Below are 23,429 nucleotides of genomic sequence, written 5' to 3' on the forward strand. Positions count from 1 at the left end.
AAACTGAGTGCCAAGCTAGCCCAACTGGATCATCCAAATCTCAAGCTTGTTTAACTATTTCTTCTATACGGTGTTTGCTGAATTAACTAATTATCGATCCAATTAAAAAAATTAAACTGGTTCAAGTGTGTATACATTAAAAATTATACAAAGTTAACGAAGATGCATTTCTTATAACACAGATAAAGCTATAATATTCATAATTGTTAACCCTAACAGAAAATTCCTTTAAAACCAATGTCTTCACAGAAAAAACACAGAAAAGTTTGTCAGAAAGAGTCAGTTGAGGCAGTTATAGTAGATACATATGACTTACACTCACTGTGGTCAGAAAATTGACTGGAAAGACATCTATAACCATAAATCAGAAGATTTGGCAATTGCATTTTTTTAAATGGTCATAAAGTTATTCAAATAATTCAGTTCTACACTGGGTGGCTGATTTTTGACTGGAGTCCTCTTCCTTTTTCCCTTACTACTTCTGTGCTGTGGCCAAATCCTGGATATTTGCTATGTAACTTATTAGAAATGTAGAGTGTTATCTCCGCAGTGATGCTGACAATATGACTTTACTATGAACTAATGGAGTTTTCTATTTGCCAATTCTGTTGATATCTGCAGCCCCTCTTGACAGTCTGTTCAAATGTTGCTCATAAAACAGTATTTCTTGCTCTTTATTCAGACCTTATCAACAATACCTCTGATTTATTTAATTTCCAGTATTTCATCTGCAGTAATTACCTGCCGTAGCAAATTCAGGCTGCTTGTTTTAGTCTCCCAGGTTTCTACCACCCTGTTCTGTCCTAACCAACAATACTGTCCTCTCTCAGCCTCTTTCTCTAACCTATTGTGCCAGTAACAGAAGCTTTGACAAACCTTTATTTCCCAGTCTAACTCACTATATTAAAATAAACAAATGTATGTTTACCTTTTATGTAAATATCTAACAGAAACAGATGTTACTGCAGTGTTTACAGGCCTGTAAATTTCCTGCACTGCTAACATTTAATTTCTTTTTACTTGTAGCCTAAAAAAACCATTGTTTTTTATTTTCAGTGCCCCATGGGGAATTTTAAGGAACATTGTTTTGTGAGGTCTCAAGCTCACCTCATCAGTGGATCTGATTCTCCTTTTCTCATTTATTTTTATTACTTTAAAATATAAACCAATGAATAACTATGTATGTGAAATGTCTCACTGGGACTTCCTATAGCCCCCGTTAGACTGTCAAAACCTCAAAGCATAGAGCTTCAACACACACTACAGTGATTAACAGAGCCCAGCAAAACCCACAGAAGAAAATGGAGCATTACTTACACAGTCTTTTTGTCCTGTCGCAAGAGTTTAGAAGAAAATTCACTAAGCACTTCAAGGAAAGCAAGGTTAGGAGGTGGATAGTCTTGTCCTTTTTGATTCTGATATTTGAAGGCAAACTCTATGCCATCTCTACAGTAAAGAAATATTAAAATTTTCAGGTATTTGTAACAAAATTTAAAAAAAAAGGCCATCCATCACTTCTAAATGCTGCCCAAAATCTGAACTGTGGTGAAATTCTTTATATCCCATCATAACTTTTTTTTTTCCCCACATTACTAGCAAACAGCTGCTTTTGGACAAAGGGGAATCATATGTTCCCTCTCGATTTGTAAGGATTCAATCTCAAAGACAACATATTGTCAGTCACATAGTAAGAAGGAACTTACCACAATCTAAGAAACTTGGCAGGTGCTGAAAGCCACTGCCTTAGCAGGAATAGCCAATTGGCTCTTTCTTGTTTCTGCATGAAGCAGAAGCTTGCAATAAGAGTAATACGTAAGATATAACAAGATGTAACTTTTGCATCAAGAGTCAGAGAAGAGAATTTACTTACCAGTATATTGATACATGCATCTCTGCCTTATCTTTGCTTTATCATATGAGACTAAAGAAAACAATTTACTTTCACATTATCCAATAAGGGCACATGCATGTCTTGACTTCTCTTTTGCTTGGCACAGGAAAGTGTCTGGTAGCATTTTGGTCATGCTTTGCTAATCTTAGTCTTAATGACTTAGTCTCTGAGATAGCAAACTTTAATATTTTAATCTTTCTATGGCATGGGAAAGTCATAATTTAAATTTAGCAGCACCTTTCTATACTTTCCTACACAGCAGTTACATAAAAAGCTTCAATCCACTTAAAAAAAAAAAAAAATTCCAAAATATTTTTGGAATATCTTTTTATAAAAGCCCTTGGTGCCTACAGAATCCACAGTGGTGTGGTACAAAGAACTATCTACAGTTGTTAGATACAGTCCACACAAATATGTATGATAGCAGTGGCTTTACCTGAGATAGATAAACATGGCCATTCCGATAAATTCCAACAAATAATTAGGTAGCAGCTAGTTTTTCTTCCTTTCTTACATACATACATGTACACCCCCCACCGTTTTTCTACATAAACTAGAAAAAAAGATATCATTATTCCAGGACCTGTTAAGATTACGTACCTTTAGAAAAGGTATGCTGAGCAAAAGTTTTAATCTGAAGTAATTCAAAAATCTAGTTTATTTACCACCACTCACTTGTGTAGTGTGGCCACAGCCTCTCTTGTCTTGATCTGATCCAAGCCAAACGTGAGGGCAAACCGACGGGCCAGTTCCTTAATTCCACTAACATGGGCAGATGTCCTGTCCAAATTGGGACCTTGCTCCTGAACAAGCTCATTAAACAGCTAGAGAAAGAATTCAATTGTTAAAATCTGTCAGCTAGAAAACACTTTTCTTGAGAAAGACTTTTGTTCTTAAGCAGTTATGGTTAGGAGTGGACATTACAATGACTTTTTTCACAGAGATGTAACAGAGTTCTCTTATATTCAACTTCTAATCCACTTCAGTTCCCAAACTTTCTTCTGTTTAACTGTGGTTTGCCAATTGTCCCCCATCTTGTACTTGTGTGGACGATAACTCTTAAACAGAATTTTGCAGGTACCTTCATTGAATTGCATCTATTATTCTCCCAACTCAAGATGGTTCTGCATTCTTATGCTGTTTTCTAAAATACCTACATCACCCATCAGATCAGCATCTTTTTTGAATTTAGGAAGCAAAATATCTATTCCATCATTCAAGACAACGAATATCTGAACAGCATTACTGGGTAAATGCCTTCAAAACCTGCTTGATAATGCCCTTTCAGTACAATAATGAACTACTCAGTAGTTTTTCAATTAGTTCTATATCTTCTGGTATTGCCATTTAGACCACATTTTCCTAACTTGCTAATGAGAATATCAAGGGAGACAGTGTCAGTGACAATATTAAATCAAGTTGCATTAAATCTACTGTTTCTCTGATATCCACAAGCTCTGTTACCATAGAATTAATGAAAGCAGCTTAATTTGACATGATTTCTCCTTGACAAATTCATACTGTCTGTTACCTATCATGTAGGCTCTTGCAAATAGCTTGTCTAATTTTTTTTTTTTCCATGAGATATTAGGCTGACTGACCTATGGCACCTGGCTTCTTCCTCTCTCCAAGTTTTAAAGACAGGAGCTACTTTGACACTCGCCGATTCTTAGAATCATAGAATCGTTTAGGTTGGAAAAGACCTTTAAGATCATCAAGTCCAACCCTTAAGCTAACACGGCCAAGTCCACCACTAAACCATGTCCCTAAGCACCACATCTACACGTCTTTTAAATACCTCCAGGGATGGTGACTCAGCCGCTTCCCTGGGCAGTCTGTTCCAATGCTTGACAACCCTTTCGGTGAAGAAATTTTTCCTAATATCCAATCTGGCACAACTTGAGGCCATTTCCTTTTGTCCTATTGCTTGTTACTTGGCAGAAGAGACTGACGCCCACCTCGCTACAACCTCCTCTTCTGGAAGTACATCTGTTTTTCTCAGGTTTTCACAGATATCTCTCAGCTTCCAGATTGCTACAGGAAATCCCTTAGTACTCTGGAATGAATTTTGGGAGGCCCAGCTGATTTGAAAACATCTAGTTTACAGAAGTAATTTCTCTATGTAATGGATATAGCTGGTACTTCAAGGGCCTAAATGGTATTTAGTGAAGCACACACTTTGTGCTGTTGGCAGAACAAGGATGGATTTCATCATCAATTTATGGTCGCTACAAAGCAAGTTTTTCAGGGAAAAAACATGTTTAACAATATTGGAAGACTTAAGCTAATTAGCTTGAAGTTTGAAAAAAATCAGTCAGTATTTAGACAAAATGTAAAGAAGATGCATTACTTCCAGCTAATTATAAGAAGAAAAAGTCATCCTAATTCTTCTTGTTCACTAGGTACCAGTAAACAAATGCTTTGTATCAAGTTTGGACCAAATTGCCTTCAAGGCTCTTCTTTCCCTTTCTTCCATTTTAATCGGACCAAAACTTTGCCAGTGTACGCTTAAGGAGACAGAGATTACAAAGACAAATGAATGGTGACAGCCTGAATTGAGGAGCAAGATAATGTCTTAACAGAACTGTAGTATTTTCGCTTCATTGTAAAGTGCACCAGAGAAAATCCTGTTCAGTATTTTTTGCAGTGAGGCATTTCTAACAAAAATCAATATTCTTACCTGTTGCAAACTGAGAATGAGTGTCTTTGCACACTGGATTTTATCAATTTGCCTTGTTTTGCTCAGGGTTTCCTTAATGATATCTCCATAGTCATTGTAGTACTAGGAAAAAATGTGGAAAGAACCCTCTTTAAATTTAACCTGTTATACAACTCCTTACAGTTTTCCTGATAGAAAGATTACTTGTAATTCTTGTTGTGAAAAGGCAGCAGTTGCTAAAAAACCTAATCTCAAATCCAGATTTTTTGTATGAGTGGAAGGCAATGTTTCAATATCAAAATTTAAACTGATTGGTAGCCAGCACCCAGTGATGAGAGAAGGAAATTCTGTATTTGTTATTATATTTTGTAATAAATATGTTGAAAAACAAACAAAAGAGTATTTCCTACCCCAAGCTAAATATTTGATGAAAGTGACCCATGGCTGCAAATTCTAAGAAACAACATTACATTGAACCAACGCACCCTTCAACAAGTAGGTGTGAACAGGCACTAGCACACAGGTGTGAAGCTCCATACACAATGCAAGGTGAGTTAGATGGCCAAGAAAGGAATTCACTAAAGCCAGAAAGCTGAGTAAGGAATTAGTCAGTATGAAGTGCTGATTTTCTTTTCTGTTAGAAGAATAGTTCCTGAAAACCACAGCCTCTGGTACTGACCATTTGGGTAGAAAAGCCTGTATAATCACTAAAACTTCCAGACTGAGAATATAACATTTTCTTCTCCAACCAGTATTCTTTCAGCCCGATTAGTATTTTTGCATTTGCAACCACTTATTTTCATTCCCTCTTAAATATTGCTCCTGCCTTCTTTGGTACAGAGATCCTTCTTGTTTGTATTCAAATTTAAATTCAATTTCTCCCACTCTCCCCCCATTTCAAGAGAAGGGCGGGCATGGGGAGAGGAGAAGACCAACCTAGAGCAGCATGTAGGAAACTAACCTGGACTGTGACAGCTTCAGTTTGAAACTCCTGCTCTGGAAAAAAATCCCTAAGCAAGACTAACCCTGAGCAGTGACCTGGCTGACGGCTAGAGTATGCACTGGGGATTTTATTGTACTGAGTGCTCCTAATGAATAGGAGAAGGAGGATTTAAAGTTAAATCCTTTATATTTCGCATCAACATCTCAAACACTATCTATAGTAAAGGACCTGCTCCCCACTCCAGGTTTTCCTCCTTGATTGTCATCTTTGTGATGACTAATCCCTTAAAGAGAGACAGGTGAGGTATACCTGCCAATTTGATATAATCTGAGGGGCTTTGTGTTGCTTGGCAGTGTCAGGACTGCTAACGTGCCTGTTTTCTGGCAGGTAAACTTGCAAGTACAGGGTGCAGTGGTAGCTGAGCAGCAAGTCTTTCTGAATGTCATTGGGCCTAAATACTGTATGGAAGAAGCGCAAATTGGTAAGACATTCAGTTAATGCATACCCACTTACAGCAGTACCATATAGAGCTTTTTTTTTTACTGCTTTCCTGTTCAAAACAGTCTTTTCTCACAAAAAAACCTTATGGCAAGCGCCAAGATTGGGTGACTCCCAGTCAAATATGACATTGAACAGAAAACTTATTGTGGATTCTAGGAATGAATTTGAGGAGCAGGATAAGAAATTCTCTGTAGAGAGGAGCCTCTCTGGAAATACTCAGCACCTTGTGGGACCAACTTTTGGTGCTGCCTTTAATAAGGCACTTCTGCTACATAGGAGAGGAAGTTCAAAGCTTACCGCTTCTCAGTGGCAGGTGTAATTTAGAAAGGAAAAACTACTACGAGAAATCAAATAAGGCTGGAAAAGCTTTTCAACCTTTAACTACTGCACTGGAAGGGAGAGGAAGAGGGGCCCTTACACTACAATCTGTGTTCAATTAGGAAGAGGAGAATACACAGAGATGTACCTTCATATAGTGTTTGAAGATATCTGCTGCTGCATGCATGTCCACAATGTCATAAATTATCAGCTTGCTAAAGGCAGCCAAAAGGTTTCTTCTCTTATGTAAAGCTTCTATTTTGTTAGCTTCATCTTCTTCATCTCCCTCTGAAAGCATCAACATAAAATGTTTATAAGTAACTGCTATGTTCTAAAGCAACATTAGCGAAGAGTAGCTTTTAGAAAAAAAATCAATTCTTTAAAATGAAGCAAGGATTGTTGCAGGAACAGCTAAAATGAAAGGTTATAATTCTTGAGTCCTGCTTATGTTAGGACCTTTAGGAAAGTTCAGGAACATGACACACCATTGATCAAGGATGCTGTAGTCCTGAATAGGTACTAAACATAATCCGCATGGAACTGAATCGCTTATTTTCTTTACCCTGTGAAAGGCCACAGTGAAGACTTGTTGAATGCTTTTTGCCTGACTTCTGAAACATTTGGAGATGCTTCTTTAACATGACTAAGCTATATTTCATGAGGAAAATTAGAAGGAGCAATACTTCTACTGCATGCCTTGGATTTTCAGATATGAAATCGATGGCTCTAAAGCATCAATAACAACAGGAGGTAAAATTCAGCCGTAAGAAACATTAACATTGAATGGCAATGTCATAAGTATTAAGTTCCCATGTAAGACTCCACTCTGTGAATGAAAATGAAACCATACACATAAAATGTGAAATAAAGTATCATATAATAAAAGCATATGCCACAACTTATATAAGAAAATGAAATCAGCTATAACAGTTGTGATAAAACTAAATATTCTGTGGTATTTAGAAAAGCCTATTCTTGGAGGGAACCTTCCAACCAGTTCGAAGAAGTACAGACCTGTGCAGGGTGGAGGAGGGACATAGTGTCAACTGCAACTCTCTTGCTGCACTCTTACTAGAGTCCCCACAGAGCCACAGTACTTAAGTCACATATTGGATCACAGGAAATCTCTTATGAGCAGTAGAGTTGACTGAATATGCATGCATGTTTTAATCCTGAGATGCTTTAACCCACAGAATTGAAGCCCATTAGCACACTCCCCCTCCCCCTCCTTCCTTAATTTCTTTTTATCATTACTGATGTGTTCTGAATACCAAAAGTTATAAATGGTCAGACTGACTTCATGGAGTCAGAGCAGCATTAGGGAATGGAGATTACATACAGAGATCTTCATCCATCTTTTTGCTGTCTTCCCAGTCCAATCACAGGATGTTAAAGAACAGCAATTTTGCTAAAGAGCAAAAAAAAATTAGACACTGTCCTCCTAAAATCTATCCTTTAGGTATAATGCTGAACATTGAACTCACAAAATATGATTAACTGCACATAGATTTCTGGTGAAGGTGTGTTTCAAAATGTATTCTTCCCAGGAATCCTTAAAGAGATGCTCAACAAAGAAAGATGTTAGCTACTGAGGAACTAGGGAACTAGAAGACTGAAAGCACCTTTAGAGCAAGAATACATTCTCTGAGACCTTACTTCTATGTATTGCTGTCTTAAAAGATCTAAAATAGCAACTATGCGTCATGCTAACATACAAGTAACCGAGTACAGCGGAAATTCAGAAAATGTGCCAAAAAGAGCACTGCAGTATGCACTCAGCAGCTCTTTCGCATAGTTTGACTATCGGGGAATCCATCTCTTGTCCAAAGTTATTTAGCATTCAGAAATGGGGTACTTCTGTACTTGCATTTAGGCATTTATAACACACACCAGCAGCACCAAGTTATTTAAAACCAGACCTAATTGACAAATCTGCCTCTCCCTGACTGAAAGCAAAAAATTTCAAGACATCCTTGTGAGGAGGTAGAGATGGGGTCACGTCAAACTCTGGCCTCTCAAAGCATGGCCATGCATAGATGCCTAGGAAAGGGCAAGGAAGTAAGCAAGCATACACGATACTTTCTCAAGTACTTTCCTAGTCTCCAACCAAATCAGCGATGTCCTGAGCTTGATTTGATTATTTTAGGGAAGAGCTGAAGGGGTGTTTATTTAGTAACATCAGAGTTTCTTAAGGCCTTCTTTGTCGAGAGCTTTGCTGGTAAGGTTTGCGTTCAGGATCCTATAACTCTATTTAGTAACTCTAAAGGACTTCTCTGCCATGTACTGTTCCATCGTACTTGCTCCCTTGAAGCCATATTAAATGAAGTCTGCTGCTGAACTAAGACGGTACTGTTTTGGAAATAAATAGTAAGAAAAATAGATCAGTAAAGGAAGAATAATTTTGTCCAGATTTATAGCATGTAGTTACAGGCCACTCCCATGTCTTCTGAAAACATCTCTTTTTATGAAGTGAACTTTGTAGGTACTTATTCTTTTTTAACACAAGTAGTACTGAATACTGAATATTTCATATTCACACCTCCCAAAAATAAAGAAGGAATAATTCTGAAAACATTTGAGCAAAGTGATCTGAAAATTCTATTTTCTTCTTTCTTCTGTGTCTGTTATGAAAAAAAGCTAAGTAGAAAAGATGAAAGCTAAACATACCCATGCTCTGGTTTTCATCATCTTGGTCAATAAAGACATGGTCCATCACGAAACTGAGAAGTTCTGACTGGAGGCCTGAATCTGGATTAAACACCAAAGGTTGAAGACCTTCTCGACCTCCAGTCATCAGCTGATGACTAAAAATCATCAAGAGATCACAGAGCAGCATGAAAGCCTGAAAGGCAAAAGAGAATGAATGTATTAAGAAGCGTAAGTAAGTGAAAAATAAAATACCATTTATTTAATTTCCAGATAACCCCTGCTATTATTATTAAATGTCCTTCGTTAACTGTACTCCGCTGTAGTAGTTTGTGTGCTGTGAAAAGTGTTCATGAGGGTTTCCCCTAACTTTAAAATGCTATGCCTTTGATTTCTATGTAAGGAACTGTGTTTACTATCTCTTCCATGTCCAGGATGATCCATATTAAACTTCCATTTCTTCTCTATGAAAAGAACTCTAAATCCGCCTCTGATCAAAGGACTGTAGCCAAATTCATAGTAAAGAATAAACACCTGTTTTGGTAAACAGTTGGAAAAATTAAGCAAGCAAAAAAATTAACAACATTGTGAGTGAAAATCCAAGCTGAGTCACTGTCAGATCCCAAAAATACAGAGAAGCACCTGTAAGCAAAGAAATCCTTGCAGAATTTCATCAACAATTCTCTGCAAAAAGAATCAAGTAACTCTGCACAGCTTTCAAATCTAGATAAAAGCCAACCAGGGCAGAATTTTCAATGACTTATGCTCATTACTATTATACACTCATTACCTGAGAACAGAGAAAGGCGGCAGCTATTAATAACTTTATTTCTTTAGAGGGCTTATCTGTATGCTCGCATGCACGAGAACAACACTTTTTTCCCCAATGGCTTAAGTCGGAGTGTCATAGCCAGCTGTATTCTGTTGCATTACATTCAACACCTGAGCACCTTTCAGAAAGTACTTTTTAATCATCTTAGTTTCTCTGTCTTTAACCTCAGGTTCTGAAAACTGAGAAAGAGAGGAAGGTTCAAAGTATGAATGTGTAAAAAGACTCCTAGAAGATCTATGCTGGATGTCCTGTCTCTTCCCCCAGAAGCCTGCAGGAGTCTCACTCAGGGCGGTGTCAATCACCATTCCCAGGTAGGTGGTAGACCAAAGGCATTTTCAACTGAAAAAAGATTGCAGGATAGCTCTCACAGAATCATGAAATCCAATGTAGGCTTTGATTCAGCCTTATATCCCCCCTCTACAAACAGCTGAACAGAAAAATAGTTAAATGTGTGTTTAAACATATTTTTGAACCAAGCCTAAGGAAAAGTAGTGAGAGAGAGCAATCTGCTTTACAAACGTCCAAAATGAAATCTTTGTGAATGCTGAACGTCATAGCAGCTCACTTATTTCTTGTTATAAAATCTGAATGAGCTATACTTAGGCAAGAACAAAACGCAAATCATTGTAACCTATGTTCTACTTAGACTTTGGAGACAGATACCAGTATTTGGGATTTTTCTCCGTTGGATCCAAAAAGTTGTGATTCACTTCAGTGATGACCTCAGCTGCTCTAAAGTCCTTTGATACTCACTAGAATTTAAGCTCATCCTAATGTAGACCTCTAAAAAAGAGCATATGGATAATGCACTGAAAGTGCTTATTTCAGTCCTATATAAAGACAGCAGTGGACTCAGATACAGATGTCTACATATTGTAGATACGTCTAGTCACAGGAGATTTATTTCACTAAAATAGTCTAGGAAAATTTGAAATGTTTGAGTCCTGCTTCTATAACTACTTAAGTTTTTCCTTCCTTTGATATGTACATTGATCTTCTCTGGAAAGAATGTATAGATCAAGAATCAAACATACTAGGGAGACAATATAATTTACATAGAATTCTCAAAAAAATCCAGTGAAACAAAAGGATTAAGAAGCAGTCCTGCACTTGCAGAAATATACTTTTTAAGGAAGAAAATTAAAAAGATCATAGAAGTGTTAGTTGGAAGGGACCTCTGGAGTCTCTAGTCCAACCTACTCTGATTGGGACACTTGCTGCCTCTAGGTCTGGTTGGTCATGGCTTTGTCTAGCTGAGGTTTCAAAGCTTCCACAGAATTGTGAACTGCAAAGAAAATGCAACTTCTAAGAAAAGTTTAAATTACCAGTGAAAAAAAAATTGTGGCCGCTAATAATAAGAGAATAAAAACATGTTAATATATATCAAGAACAAAAACATTGCAGTAACGGAAAGGAGCATTTACCATTTGTTGATGCAGAAAAGACATTAGTGCTAGCTTAAGCTAGAATGGTTGGTATTTTCATGAAGCTAGGTGATATTTTCACATTATATAATATTAATAAAATATGCCAAGAGTAACTACTCAGAATATTAAAAAACAATTCCTAAAGTTAAATCTGCTGGAAGACAATGACACATCAGTCTCTCTTAAAAATACATGAACTAGTGACATCTCCGAGCCCTTAATATTTATCAACTTGCAGAACACGGTGTAAATGGCAAGCAGAGCTGTCTTTCAAAAAAATAAAACTCTCCTTTAAGAAGTATTATCTTTTAAAAAACACAGGCAAAAAACACAGGCCAGTTAGTTACAGTCTTTGCAAAATCTTGGGAGGTCTGATAGAAATGCAATTTGTAGACAACTAAAAGATATCAACAGATTTGATATAAATCAGCATATATTAATAAAATCTCAGCAAACAAACCACCACTATTTTTTTTTTTTTTTCCCCAGAGACTGCAAATTATTTCAACAAGCCCTTGGATTTCATTATTTCAATTTCTAAATTGAAATATAGCAGAAGCTTCCCACTCCATGCATGTGTGGCTTTCCAAAAATCTACGCCAGAGAATGGGATAACTACACTGAACCGTAAAAAAAAATCTGATACCTTATTATGCAATCATATTTCACATATATACTTTTGCCATATATGTGCACACACATACATGTGCAGAGAGATGCATGCATTTAAGTTTTCAGTCAGCCTACCAAACAGGATAGCACAGCAACCTAAGCTAAAACCGTTATATTGATGAGAATCTTTTTAGATTCTCCAGATCTTTATATTTCTATTATGAAGACACTGTTTAAATAGATATTTTACTCTGATTTCTCAAGGAGACATAAGTATTTGTGAAGTGATGATTTTTGCATAGTGTGAGAGGACACTACATTCTTAGTGTTATTCAGAATATTTTTGTGGAATGAATTAACTTTTTTTCTGCTAAAAAATATGCAGTAGTATGACCTGTGCTGCTAGAAGCCTCAATTTTCTCCCATTAGCCACAATGGGAAAAAGATGCAATCATTAGTATTCACCACTACATTTAATGGAATTATTAGGATAACGAAATAATGAAATATCACTGAGGCTTCAGGCATTTCCCTTTGGCAGGAAAGCAGTCACTCTAGACTCCCTGTTAGTCAATAACAGGGGGAAAAAATCCAGAAATATACAGAGAAAGATTCAGCCCATTTGAGGTCTCAATCACCCCCTAAAAGTGCCTATTTCCATCTGTTAATACAGTAAGTGTCTAAAGGATTAGGCTTTTATTTTAGGTGATTGAGATAGATGCCTAAAGTTATGACAGCTGAACATGAGCCTAAGTGTCCAGGTAATCCTTATTGTTATATCAAAAATGAATTTACATTAGCTGTGCTTTGAAGGTGCTTTTAATACAGCTCTTCTTATGGAGTATTTGTTCAGTTTTATTTAGACAGAAGGCACAGATGATTTTATTTTAAGTTTGAAATAATGTTGTCTTGAGTTTTACTGCAGTTTAATATTCACACTTTTCTAAAAGCATGTGACAGACATTTCCTTTACCTGTTCTTTGACTGGAGTGTTGACATTTGATAGACACTGCTGGCAGACAGCCAGAAAGGATTTCACAGTTTTCCTCAATACCAACAAGTCCTCCTAGAATAAACATTAAAAAGGGATAATATATAAATATTACTAAGAGGTTGCTAGGAAAAAGCAAAATAAAAAGATGGTGATAATTTCATACCTTCAATCCCATAAACTAGCCAAACAAAAAAGGCCGTGAAAAAATATGCTATTCATAGAGCATAGAGTAAAACAAGTCATTAATTTTCAGAGGAATGACCCCAAGTTTCCCTGTAATAAATAGTAATAATAAAACAATACATTCCTGAGTTAAATTGTCTGTATTTTATATTGAATGTAAATTATAAATGTTTCAGAACAAAAGTTTAATACAACAAGGTCAGCCTACCTGGTGGTTTATAAAGAATTCTGTACACAAACAGAAAAGTAAAATACCAACGAATGTCTCAAGGTCAAGAAAAACATTATCCTAACTGCCCACAGACATGGGAAATGTGAAAGCAAATCACAGAACCTGATGAGTTATGGAAGAAGAAGGGAGGTTGGTTGATCTGGAGAAAGAAGGATTTGTGGGTGGAAAAGATAAATGAATGACTGTTCTTGATCACCTTGATCTAGAGACAACTGATGGGTATGTGGGTACCAGAAGTGGCAGGTTCAATAGGAAAGCTGTAGACTTTGACCTGGGGGAATTAATGCTGTACCCTGATGAATACTTATTTTTTATGGATAACAAAATAAACTAGTGAAAGCAAATCAAAACAAAACATAAGATACTGGAGCATAATCATAAGAAAACAGCAAGTAGCCACATGGAAACAGCAAATCAATTACAGAAGAAAAAGAACCCTCCTATGTGAAAAGCTAGGACTGCCTCTATTGTAACCAAGAAACATACTGAAGATGTACATGGCTTCTTGGCACATACTTAGTTACTCTGTTTTACAGTAGTGATAAACCAAACACCAAGAAGAAAACAAGAACCAGTTGTGTTAGCTTCAAGTTTTGTGAAAGGGACTAGTTTTGCCAGCATTGATTCATAGATTCTGCTACTCTGCATTGCTCAGGTGATACAAATGCTTCTGCCCTGTCTGCTCCTGCCTGCCATACCATGTGTCTCCCAGCACTCAGATCTCCTCCCGTGCCACTAGCAGTTCTGCCAGGGCCCCACAGATGACAGCATTTCTCGCATGCACCTGGGATCATTGCTTGAAAGATCTTTCCCTTCCCAGTTTTCACCATCACTGGTTTCACGTAAAGAAGGCATCGTAACAGCCATTAATTCACACTGAGACTGCTGGCCTACCGCTGCTGCAGACTTTCCTCCATGATGCCCCTATCAGCTTTCAGATGGAAGACCACGTGCCCTACAGACACAACATCCAGCCTAAATATAAAGAATCTACATAGTGTACATGCAGCATTTTCCTTGCTAAAAATTCCAATTTTTAATTATGCTGGCTGTTCAGTCCATGTGTCTCACTTCTAGTTTTAGCTTCTCTTCTTGTTATTCTTTGTTTACCGAAAAGCCTTTTTGTGGTCCGTATATTCCTTCTGTACTGGTTCACAACAGAAGGCAGGTCTGCAAGCGTGCCGAAGCTCCCCAAGTGTTCCTAAATCTCTGAACCTCTTCTAATTTTCAATAGAGTGAGTGTGATTTTTCTGATATGGACACTGAAGGTCTATGAGCTACCTCACCTTCCTATTCCTATTAATTTTTTCTTTGATAATATAGCCAAGGATCCCTTTGTGCCACTGCATTACATTGCCATTACATGATCTGTAAGACAGCTCTGCTCTAGTCTAAGTCCCAACTTTCCACTCATCAGCCTTCTTGTTCCCAGATATAAGCCTTCCATTTGGCAGCATTAAAATGCCTCTTTTTTTAATTGTATTTTGTTTACCAATTGATGTCATCCACATTTTAAATACCTTCACTTTACCTTCCCTGATGATTGGTAAAAATCATCAGGCTTTAGCAGAGAATGCATCTCTCCTGGAATGCATCAGAAACTATCCCCTTGTGTGAGGATTTCCCACTTACAATTTTTTCTAATATATTAATCAGCTTTGAGCTATTGGCTATGAATTACATTAAATTCACATATTCACCTGAAATGCAATGTGATACTAATGTCTTACAGAAACTGGTATTTCAGCTGGTTTCCTTATCAGTCAAAAATGCAATCTTCTCAAGAACAAATTTATTTGTTCTTTCCAGTCTTATCTGTTGGCCATGTTCGTTCTGCCCTTCAGCCTCGTACTGACTGTGTTTTCTATCAGCCAGTCCAAGATTTTACCTAGGACTGATGCCAGGTTATCAGTTCACTGTTACATAGTAATCTGATTTACAGCTTTAAACATTGGGATTACAATCACTTTAATAACTTCCTACTTTCTATCACAATTATCTTCCATTTTAATGGATTCAACAAACTAAAACCTATGAAAAATCCTATATAAAGTTTAAAAAGTGAATGAGCATGTCTCTTTTTTTTTCTATCAAAGAATGAGTAACAGGTAGGTACACTTTATGTATTATCCTGTCTTGATAGCATGACAAAGATTCATTTTGAAAAGTTACAGACAGCAAAAGAAAGCCCGACTGAACAGTGCAACAGAGCCATCTGGAACTTTTCTAAATTTGGAGAAATCCCCAGACTACTAGAGAGTGGTAATTTTTTAAAAAACAGAAAATGTTAAGAAAAAAATGAATTAGATTTTCAAGTCTTTTACCATTCTCAGGCACACAGCCAAGGCTCTTGAGGTGTGATTACCTGATATGCTGGCTTCAGCAGAAAAACTGGTATAAAAAATTTTACCATCCTCTTGGTTGCCAGGGTAAAACCATGGGGTCACACTGTGAACTGGATCTCTAAAGTGACCCAGGATAAAAATAACCCTTTCCTGAACTGTACAGCATAATATCTTCAAATTTAACCAGTCCATGGCAGGAACAAGGAGGAGCCACTAAGAGCAAGGACTTGTATTGGCTTTGCCACCACCTGTAACCGAACAACTGTGTTCACAAGACTGCTATCTAAAATTCTTCAGTTATTTTCTAGCTTTAAATCAAAGCTTTTTTTTTTCTCCATTGAAGCCATGTAGAAATGCTGTGCTTTTGCTAGGTTCATCTAATAAACCAAATGCTTTTCTTCCTATTTTCCCATTGCCTTTCCTCTAAATTACTTATTTGTAGCATTAACTTCCTTCTCTTTGCAACTCCAAGTCTTCGATAAACTTTACAATGTTCAAGAGCCATTTGCTTTCAACGCGACTGTCGAACGCAATCCAACCTTTTGCACCTTGTGACTCTTCTTCCCTTCAGCATTTTGTGCTTTCTTTCATTGTGCCCATATAAATATGAAAAGTCACCAAGTCACTATGTTGTTCTTTAAATCCCTCTTTAAATCCCCTCTACTAATTCCTCTGCCTACTAATCACTTTGTAATAGCTATGCATTTGGCTAGTCTGGCTGCTGCTCATTCAGAACTGTTTCGCCTTTGTCTTGCCTCTGAATGTTTGCTCTATTCATGCTTTTTTTTTTTACTGTTCTAAGATTTTGGACTCTATTCTTTCGCAAATATTTCCTTTTCATTACATACATGTACAGTTCATAGTATAATAGTCCCAGGCACCTGGTTTACTGAATACATGAAGAAATCTAGATGGAAAAAACAACTATATAATCTAATCCCCAAGTCTCCTACCTCAAGAGAGGTAAGCAATCTTGCTCCCCAAAATCTACAGACAAGAGAACTCTTGCTGAGAAATTACAAGCTTCCATTGAAACCATCCTCAAACCCCTTTTCATGTGAAGAACAGTTTTTCTCTAGGCTACAACAGATTGCTTACACAGTATAAACCACTTCCCCCACAATACTGTGCTGCTTACCACTAGTCTGCTTACCGACAGCCCACAGAGTCATGGCCTCAACCTCCTCTGAACATGTACAAGATGACAACGAAAGATTAGAGCATTAGACTATGGATATTTCAAAGCTTACACATTTCATCCTTACCTGCTGCAACCTTCCTTTTAGTGATCAATTTTTCCTTTCAGATCTTAGACACTGACTCCACTGTATGCACTCTCTTTTCCACTGGCCACCTTGAAAAAGTTTTAAAATAACTCCGCCCCAACTCTATGCTGTATTTAAGTTAACTGGTGGAACCTTTATTATTGGCAGATAATTTGGACTTTCTTACTAATTCAAATAATCAGTAATTATCATCCTTATATTAAAATGTCTTTGAAACACTTTTATGCTGATAAAACTTCCTTAAGCTCTATGATCAAAATTGTACTCTACAAATGCTATTACATAGTGGGGGGGAATCTGCAGAGCACCCTCTTGGTAATAGCCTGGATAAACAACAGCTGATATGATGAGAACATGAGTGCAACAGTGTCTGTGAACAGCACACACAAACCCACCTGTTCCGAGGGGGTATTTGCCTAAAAAATGATAATGCTAAGGGGAAAGTTAACAATGCATTTGCTTAAAATGACCAGGAGATTACCAAGAAACTTTTGAGAAAAAGAGGAGTCACCTTGAAAAGAAGTATAAAAGCAGCATGAAAAGTTGCGATCATGGAGAGGAATCTTGAGGTGGAACAGAGCAGCCGTCAAACCAAGTCAGGCACCCCAACATTGTGACCTGTGGCACATCCTCTCCCCTGGAAGCTCTAAGTAGCCTGCATCCATCTGAAGGACTGTCAATATGGGGTGCAACACGTGGGAACCCACACCTCAAGCACGTGTATGTGACTGTGGAGTGCTTTGTGGATGTGGGTACACATGAAGCTGGAGCACCCACATGTCCAACAGCAGCCACATATAAGCAGGGGATCTCATGCTCCCAAAAGAAGGGCAATGTACCTCACATTTCCTGTGAAAGTGGGGGTGTGCACGTGTAACTCAAAATTGTGTGTGTGTCTTGGGGAGGGGATTAGAGTAATTTGTGAACAGTTACAGAAGGGTAGTTCAAAATTTGTAGGCGTTCATTAGCATTATGAAACTGTCTAGTATTCTGGTTTACCTGCTGTATAGCTGGTACTTATCCTGGAGCTGTGTTGCACTGACTGCAGGTTAATCATGTGTTGTTAATAAATCAATGAGCTGACTTGATTCTAATTTGATTTAAACCACAAGAGTCAAACAGTTTTTCCCTGCCACACATATCTTTCCTTATAGACCAACACACCTAACCTCATGTAGTCAGCCATAACCCAAAACATTACAGCTCTAATATAAAATATTCCTCAGAAAGCAATAAATGTGCCCTGGGTTTGGGCATAATGCCCAGGACAGTTTCCAAACAAGGGCAATCCTCTTAGGAGAGAGGCTGTATTTTTGGAAGAGCTATCTGAACACCAGAGAAAGAATAACTTCATTCCAAAAAGTTTCTGTTCCAAATTGTGTACCCCTGGTTGCCATGTATGACTCTACCTTAGAACCAACACACAAAACTATTAAGCAATTGAGCTCTACTCAAAGAACTCACTTTGAAAGAAATCTTACCAGAACCACCCATCCCACCCGCAAACTTCCTGCAATAAAATGTACACCTAATGGATGCAGAGCATACCTGATTAAGAAATGTAAAACTTGCCAATATATGCGCACTACTACCAAATTTAATACTTCCTCCCACAGAAACATTAACACCCTTGAATCCTGTACTTAATTCCAAAATGTTAATATACTTTATCCTGTGCATTGAATGCCTACATGGTAACAGTCGGTGAAACAGAGCAGCTACTGTTTGCCAGCATGAACTCACACAAATGACCCAGCTGGCAGCAGATGAACATTTCTTACAAATCGATCCCTCCATCTCTGATCTCTCAGCCTCGATGCTCAAGGGAAATCTAAAAAATCATCTTCTAAACACAAGCCTGGGAACAAAAATTGATAAATCTACTGGATACAGAAAAACAAGAACTCAGGATTAGTTTTATGACATATTATAAATTCCCTTCTCCCCATTAGCCTCTTCATCTTTCATCTTCCCTCTCTTCCCCACTATCCAGCTCCTACTTCCCTCCTAGTAACTATCTTATCACCTCACCTTCCCCTGCTCCCACCCCCCTATAGGTACCAATGACCTTTTCCTTCAGAGGCACTTTACCTGATCTGTATCTAAATAGAAACCAAGCAATTGTTCTCAGCTTGTATTTTGCTTTGTAATCTTCTGCTTTTATTTCAAACCTGAAAGGCTTCTATGTCCAAAAGCCCCTCTAATTTTTAAAGCTACATCCATTGGTCTACTAAAGATACCACTTCAGCCTACAAACCATCACCTCCCTCTGTCCTTAGATCATTACAGCTACAGCAAAGTAACCCTAGAAAGCTGGATGGACCTACATATTAGAATACCGTGTCAGAAATCTTCCTGTAAAAGCCTGAATACTTAAAAAATGCTCATGAAATACACTATTTTTCATTTTGAGATGCTTGTGTTAATGCCTTTGTCTTCCCATAAATCATACTTCAGAAGTGATCCCCTTTAATGTCTGCTAATTTATAAGCCTAAAACATGGCTTATAAAACAACCATGGGCAAAATGATCTCCTAATGGATTAAACGGCAGATAGAGTGCAGATCAGATTTATTTTCACAGTGAAGAAACTACAGTGGAAAGTTTGATAGAAAAAACCCCCACAAAAAATGCTACAACCACATCAGTTTTGTGGATTTCTCTTTATCCCGTTTCTGTTGTGAGCATAGCTGAGGTTGCTAGCCAGGTATGAAGAGCTGAAGGGCATTAATGCAGTGCTCCTCTCGAACTAAGCATGCAGAACACTCATTATTTTTGTAGGGGGTAGGGTGAAACCCCAAACAGTAAGTTAATAACAGCTCTCAAGGTTAAGAGTAATTATTATTTTCACTGGGGATTCCAGAAGCAGAATTGACTTGTAGTTTGAATGGTCATTCTCAATGGAGCCTTCATAGTTCTTTCCATTCCTATGAACTACATTATGACTAATATGAATCAGAATAGTATTAGAAATACATGAAAGATCAAGGCTATTCTGCATTCATCTTATAAAACAATGTCTCATATAAATGTATCCTATTTTGAAAAAGTAGGCAAAGCCATACAATTGCACTAAGCTTGTCCGCAAGAAAATGCAGTCACTGAAACGAATAAAGGTCTTTTTCAGTTTAACTGGACCACCATGGTAATATTGCAAACAACAGTCCACATTAATACTTTGAGACCAAAATGCAAAGCTTCTGACTAGGTCCTATGCAGATAGATGCTGTATAAGTTAGTTGCTAGCTGTAGTTTAAGTATGTTTCTTTTGCTATAATTTAGACACAAGAAAACATGAAACTTTTTTCCAGCAATGCTGACAGCTATCACCCTGCACCATCTATGTTATACTGCAGCAATTTATGTATTTAGTTCAAAATAATGGAGACAGGCAGCAGAGGGAGATGAGAATCTCACCAAATACTCTGTGTCTCAGCATTTGCACCCAGAGCAAGGCAAGACTGGGCATTGCTGCTCAAGGGGGCCCAGCAAATAGGAGGACAGAGTGGCTGGGCATCTTCAGGAGTGGGTAAGACACCTAGCAAGACCCAATAGTCAAGAGCACATGGGGAAAAATTTAATAAAAGTGTTGAAGACAGTGTCCAGGCTTGGATAGTCAACCAGGTGCTCTAAGTGCACCTGCTTTAAGTGCTTGGTTTCTCATAACCAAGTACAGGGTACCCACTACACAGGTAACCAGCAATCCAGTTTTCCTTACCAGGGAAGCATTAAGAATGAGATTCGGTGTGTTGGTTTTATGGATTTAAGGGTTGAAGCAGTGTATGGCCTCCTGGATTTACTTTTAGTTACTTAGCTCCTTCTGTCAAAGTGAAGTTTCTCCCTAAGGATAACAATGCTGCTAGCCAGGAGGACTTCAGATGTTTTATTGTGACAAGATTCTGAGTTCATTTAAAAGAAATGGGATGTATTCAGTTTTCTCAGTTATAAGGAGTCAAGATGTAATATTATATACTACCACCATGCTAAAGAGAAAGAAGCTAAAGAAGCTGAGAGGGGAAAACGGGAACGAAAGCCAGAATAAAGAATGCCAATTATTCTTTTTTTCTAGCAGCTATTTTAAAATGTCAATATATGTCAGTATTCAAAAAACCTCAAAGAATTTACAATGTATTTTTATAATTTTTATGTGCATAAAATGTTTATTTTATTAGTGCTTTAGTATAGCATCTTTTTCTTTTTGATGCTGATGGGGAAGTGCACTTACTACTTCAGTTTTCATACCATTTTAATTTGAAGTATTACTTCCGAAAAAGCCCTAAGAAGACAGGATGTTGGCCTATGATTGAAAAAAGAGCTAAGGAAGGGTCCTGGAAAAGCTAAGTATAATAAACAAGTTACATGTAACATTGTCCTTACTGCATTACAACTGCGTGCACTTACTTTTTATAAGTAACTGTCACTGCTATAACCTTACATTTATATTTAGCAACATAAAAGATGTAAGTAAAAGGTAAGCAAGGCAAATACACATAAATATTAAGCTATCTGTGGTATACAGATCAACAGTATTGCTTACAACTATTAGGTAAGCATTGTCAACATTACTTATCCATTCATGCAAACTGCTGTACTCACAACAAAGTGCATGAAGTATCTTCAACAATAAAAATATAAAAATCATTTAGTATCAAATCCTGATAAAGACAAGCTTCCGCTGTTTGTATAGCTTACTTAGACATACGCATGATGTTAAACAGATCTTGAAATATCGAATAAATCAAAACACCAACATTTTATATCTGTTTCATAACAATATAAAATGACTGTACAATGAATAGAGTTACAGAGAATCAGGTCTAATGCCTTTTTAGGCAAGTTGCATTTCTTCAGTAAAATCTGTATCATCAAATGTCTACCTACTTTGGAAGGGGAGCCTTCAGTGATCTTCACCAGCTGCCAGAGAATAGAATAATGGGAACACTGCAGTGCCTGAACAACTATCTGTAACAGAGGGAACAGAAAGAATCCGAGCACATTGGAAATATCAAGCAAATCAGTAAAGTGTATCTAAAATTTATAATGCATTTTGGGGAGAAGAAATAGGAGCAGCTCTTAGGTAGTACTTTTTGTTTTCAAGGATATTATGTTTTTCCTTAGTCAGTTTGGTGCAATAAGAAACCAGCCTACTACAGGTAAAAAAAATACTGTGTAAATGCTGGGAAACAGAACACAAAACTGCATTAGAGTACAGCAAGAGGTGATGTCACAACATGATAGAAGTACAACCCAACATCTACATATCTCAGTTCAAAAGCATCTGTTTAAATACGTCTAAATCTGACTTCCCTAGTAAAACAGTCTGGAAATTTGTTCCATTGTCAAATGAACACGTAGCCCAATTTCTAAAAAAAGGGAGAAAATATGTATTCTCTCATAGAGAAGACTAGGCTCATATTTATGGTGCCCATAAAAACATCCATGGTGTCTTTTTAAAATTTCAAATCTATATTAGGTGCTAAAAATTTCAAAATCTTTTTGGCTTGAAGATGCTTCCAATAGTTTGTGGTTCTGTGCAGAATAAATCAAGTTTGTAACAGCTCTAATCACTTCACAAAATACTTTTTTGAAAGATATCACTAAAGACCAAACCATTCCTTTTCAGCAAACTCCTTCTAGTGGACTGGGGAAAGAAATACTGAGGAGAATTCAGATTTCAGAAATTTTTTCCTAAGATCTTACAGAAGTATCTGGGGAGCCGTATCACTGTCAAACCCAGAAACTGAAGATGGCTGGTAGTTGCATGGACAGTTTTTATCTGCTGGCCCCTTCCCTCCAGGTAGGACAATTCCAGCATTAAGTAGCAACTGCAGAGAGAGCAGAAGGTCCCACAGCTTAAAGCCATGACTTTCACATGGCGTGTGGCAATGCGTCCTCCATATGGTCCTTTTTAGAAAATACTTTTACAGAATTTCACGAGAATTCCTCCCCTCCCTCCCCCTCCCCAAATGAAGTTGGGTTAGAATCAACAACTGGCTTCTAATTGAAATCAAATTATAACTTAAAATGTGCTGAAATACCAGAGCAGGCAGTCTGCAGTTAAAACTGGAATCCTGGGAGAATCTGAAATGGTCCCTGTGCTCATCCATGAGAAGACTAAAATCAAACTAGGAGGAAACAAAGTCCAAGATGTGTCCACTAAAAGAACTCCACTGGAAAGGCTGGCCAGTATCCCTGCTAAATGTTGTTCTTGTTTCCTGGTTTTCGTAAGCTTTCATCTTACCTTCAATGCACAATAATCATTTGTGGTAATTCTAATTGCAGCCAAGGTTTACAAACGCTGGGTCTCAGTGTAAACATAATGATTTATGGATTGCTTTTCACAGCCAGGAACATTAGTTATTCCTTACTTTACAGATGAGAAAGGTGAGGCAAGTAGCTCAAAAATCACAGAATCCAAGATTTTTCACGTCCTGGACAGTGCCTCGCTACAATACAAATTTCATTCAAAACTCCATGTTTTTCCTAAGTAACTGAAGTCTAGTGCATTAATCTTTTGCATTTCTCTACGACTAGACTCTTTAAAACTTTGAATCCCCAAA

General features: G+C 37.4%; 1 protein-coding gene across 2 annotated transcripts in view; it reads right to left on the bottom strand.

The window, feature by feature from the left end:
• STAG1 (stromal antigen 1) overlaps positions 1-23,429 on the bottom strand; it is a 162,779-nt gene that overhangs the window by 15,633 nt on the left and 123,717 nt on the right. For both annotated transcript variants that reach the window (XM_009323998.1, XM_009323997.1), the window contains exons 21-27: positions 21,751-21,831; positions 12,803-12,895; positions 8,980-9,154; positions 6,461-6,600; positions 4,572-4,673; positions 2,567-2,715; positions 1,318-1,446 (exon numbers count right to left, since the gene is read on the bottom strand). In XM_009323998.1, the coding sequence (XP_009322273.1) occupies positions 1,318-1,446; positions 2,567-2,715; positions 4,572-4,673; positions 6,461-6,600; positions 8,980-9,154; positions 12,803-12,895; positions 21,751-21,831 (869 nt within the window). The remainder of the gene's footprint in view (positions 1-1,317; positions 1,447-2,566; positions 2,716-4,571; positions 4,674-6,460; positions 6,601-8,979; positions 9,155-12,802; positions 12,896-21,750; positions 21,832-23,429) is intronic.

Source organism: Pygoscelis adeliae, unplaced genomic scaffold, assembly GCF_000699105.1.
Source record: "Pygoscelis adeliae isolate BGI_AS28 unplaced genomic scaffold, ASM69910v1 Scaffold485, whole genome shotgun sequence".
Classification (NCBI taxonomy): Eukaryota; Metazoa; Chordata; class Aves; order Sphenisciformes; family Spheniscidae; genus Pygoscelis; species Pygoscelis adeliae.